The 3,500-nt window shown below is 35.0% G+C and overlaps 1 protein-coding gene across 1 annotated transcript in view; it reads right to left on the bottom strand.

Annotated features, from left to right (window-relative positions):
• nudcd1 (NudC domain containing 1) overlaps window positions 1-3,500 on the bottom strand; it is a 37,847-nt gene that overhangs the window by 28,610 nt on the left and 5,737 nt on the right. Inside the window, exon 5 of the mRNA XM_024259196.1 lies at window positions 2,596-2,784. Within this exon, the coding sequence (XP_024114964.1) occupies window positions 2,596-2,784 (189 nt within the window). The remainder of the gene's footprint in view (window positions 1-2,595; window positions 2,785-3,500) is intronic.

Genomic DNA, 3,500 nt, shown 5'->3' with positions numbered 1-3,500 from the left:
AACTCTGTTTCAAATCTTCCTAACAGACAATTACAAGTTCACAGTGTCTGAACAAATATATAACTTAGCTAAAACTCCAAGAATGATAAACTTAATTTTAGGATTTTTTCCATAATAAAACACTTTTCTCAGTCTCGTGTTTAACGTTACTGCTAGGAAAAGTAGGACAGTTGCATGGATTGGACTTCTGTGTTGTTTCAAAACTATTAGTCTGCTTGACTGTGGGTATATGAACAACAGTACATGACCTGAAAATATTCCTGTCCACAAAGACACCATTACCAGCACTGACAAAGGCCTGTTTATCTACAACCCATCCAGCGGTTTCCATGGCAACTACCACAGCAGTTCTCTTTACAGCTTTCAAAAGTGATGAACAGAATCTTTTAAAACTGTTTTACAATAAACTAAATGATCATTGCGAGTTTAAATGGAAAATACCCAAATGCATAAATGTCCGTGTGTCACATCAGAGACACAGAAGCAGGTCTAAGCTTATGTCATTATGTCAAAAAACTTTTTTTCTCCTCACGTTGTGATGGTGAAAAGATTGTACAACACACTTAATCCAAGGAGAAAAACATCCTCATTTAATACAGTCCAGTTCTCAAGGATTTCTAAAACTCTCAGGCACATTTTCAGTTTACTCTTCAGATGACCTTCTCAAAACATTTTTTCTTTCCTGTTTGCTTGTCCAGCCGATTGAATTGATCTGCGTGTGACTCAAGAAAACAACCAATATCTAAAAGAAAATTTAAGAAGACCTTTAGAAATCCTGGAGGACAGTAGTTGAAGACCACCTTAACATTTCACAAAAAACATCCGGCTCCCGGAAAGGAAAATATTGGAAATAAAAACTGTTTCTGCAGGTTAATGACATACCATCACATAAAGTCACAATCCATCTTAGAGGTAATTCCAGAGAGCTGCAAGCTACAAAAAGGGACTGAGAGTAACTAAAAAAGTAACTTTTCCCTTTATTGAAAAGGTTGGACTTTATTCTTGCTATTAACACAGAAGAGTGACGTAAATTCAACCAAACTTGTGTATTGTTCTATAAAAAACTAGTGGATTCTGTACCACTTCCAAGAACACCTCCACACACAGGCTTTGTGCTCTGAGCTTCGGAATAAAGTGCCATCCAGACTCTGGAAAATGTCACTGGCATTACAGGAAGTGCATTAAGCTCCTTTGAGTCATGTTTATTTTTCAGATTTATTTGACACTTCCTTCCACTTTGAGTTTCACAACCTCGAGGACAACAGGAAGCAGGAACTTCCATAGATGAGTTACTGGTTTAATATTTATTAAAGCATTAAATACCACCATATTAACACAACCACTTAAAAAGAAAGGCCGAAATGCTAAATTTGTTCTATTGGCGTCTATTGGCAGTACTTGGCTTAACTTTGGTCTCCAGTTCTGCTCATTTTAATGAGGACATTTATTTTTTTGGCACAGTTATTAAACAGCTCCATCCACTAAACGTTTGCTTCTCTCATTAGTTGTCTGTTAAACAACATAAAAAGCTAAAATGTTTCATCTATTTTTTAAGGACCTTTACACAGAATTTTGTTTTCAGTTTGTAGGATTCCGGTTTGATGCTTGAATATCTAAAAACTAAAATAAAACGAAGAACCTCCAGGTATCAGGCTCAACCTGGATACCACTTTGCTTCAGGTCTGGAAAAAGAAAGGACTTCAAACACTCCATTTGTCAAAACTTACCGTGTAATAGACACCTTAAAGCAAAGTTCTTTCTGGACATTTTATCTCAAATAAATGTATATTGAATTTGTTGTTGCTGCAGGAAACAATTTTCCTTTTTATTTGCAGTTTAGCAAATGTTATTTTTTGCTGTTCATCTCAATGTTCTAGTCTGGTTCTGCTTTTGCTTTATTCATATTTTTTGCAAATTTTGACGAATAAATTAGAAAAACATTAAAAAGATTATGCATTACAGTAACTAGTAAAATTGTGGAATGAATTCAGAGATGTGACGATGTCTAAACATGCTTCAGTTTAAAATTGAATACAAAGAATTTATTGTTAATCTTTACATCAAATAACTAAATAGATAATATATGTAAATATATGTATTTTTGTTGACAAAATTGAATCATTATTAGAGAGTAGACTTAAATAAGCTGCAACTTCTGCCTATCTTCTTTCAAACATGTTTAAGTTCTGTCACTCTATTGAGTGACTTTAGATGCACACATTTATTTATTTATCTTATAATATGTTGAAGTAAAAATAAGCTAAACTACATTTATTGTTTACCAAAAGCTATAATGGTGTGAGGAAACCCACAATGCCTGCAATGCGGAGTTTTGAACTCCTGGTTGGAGATTATTGACACCAGTTTGACATTTACTGACATTTCAATATTCATTGGCTTCTGTTTATCCACTTTTTACATTTTTTTTTATTTTATTTTAATATAAATCTATAAATCAATAAATCTAAATCTACAAAAAAATGTAATTTGATGAAACATTGTAATTTTCTGTAATAAAATAAAATCAAAACAAAGTGTCAGAAAATCTCCAAACACTGTAAAATCTTCGCTTCACCTTCGGTCGCTGACACCCACCTATCTTGTCGACCTCCATGGGCTCTGGCTCAGGCAGCTCCACGGGACGACCGTCCACGTGCGTGAAGGCGAACGGCTTCTCTGAAGCCACCATCAAGCCCTTCCCTTGAGGCTCCACGGCAGCATAGTGAGGAACGGACTTCCCCCTGAGGAGCCTTCTCTTGCTCACCTCATACTTCTTCTCCTGACCTGCATTTGGAAACCAAAGGATACTGAGACAAAGCAATCTCACCTTCTGTTTAAGTTAGACTCATTAGGAGAAGGTCAAACTAAATATTGATCAAGAATCATTTCTGCTCTTGACATGAGACTGTTGCAGCTTTAAAATGTTAGATTAAACCTTAAAATAACGGAGGCTTAGATGTAAAATGTTAAACTGATGAGACTTCACACTTTTCCATCTGCTAAGTGACTTGAAGGGATGGCTGCTGCAAATCTCATCAGAAGCCCTAGAGAAAAACTGGATTTTACCGTCTTCTAATTTGAAAACGTAGCTGTAATTAAATGACAAAATCAAAACCCACCAAACAACATATTTCTATAAACATGGTAAACAGAAAAGGTGTTAACGCCTTAATTCCGTGTGTTGCTATTTCAAAGCGTACCATTAAATCCAGGACTCCAATTAATGTACTCCAACTCCACCATGAACAGGAAAAAATATTAAAGAATATTTTTGTTTTAAATAGAAGTAAAGCCAGGCATGAAGGGGTTAATAAATAAGGATAATGATGCAGCAGGCAGAAATCAATGGGCTTAGCTCAAATTTTATTTCTGCAAAAAAATGAAAAAAGGAGTTTTTTAAATGTCATAAATTTGTAGTTTAATTTTCAGGATGGTGTTTAGAACGGATTCACTTTATGACTGGACAGGATCATTTTTGGCATGGACAACCAGGAATTTGA

The sequence above is a fragment of the Oryzias melastigma genome, linkage group LG11 (assembly GCF_002922805.2).
Source record: "Oryzias melastigma strain HK-1 linkage group LG11, ASM292280v2, whole genome shotgun sequence".
NCBI lineage: Eukaryota > Metazoa > Chordata > Actinopteri > Beloniformes > Adrianichthyidae > Oryzias > Oryzias melastigma.
This window is presented reverse-complemented; position numbering and strand designations above follow the sequence as displayed.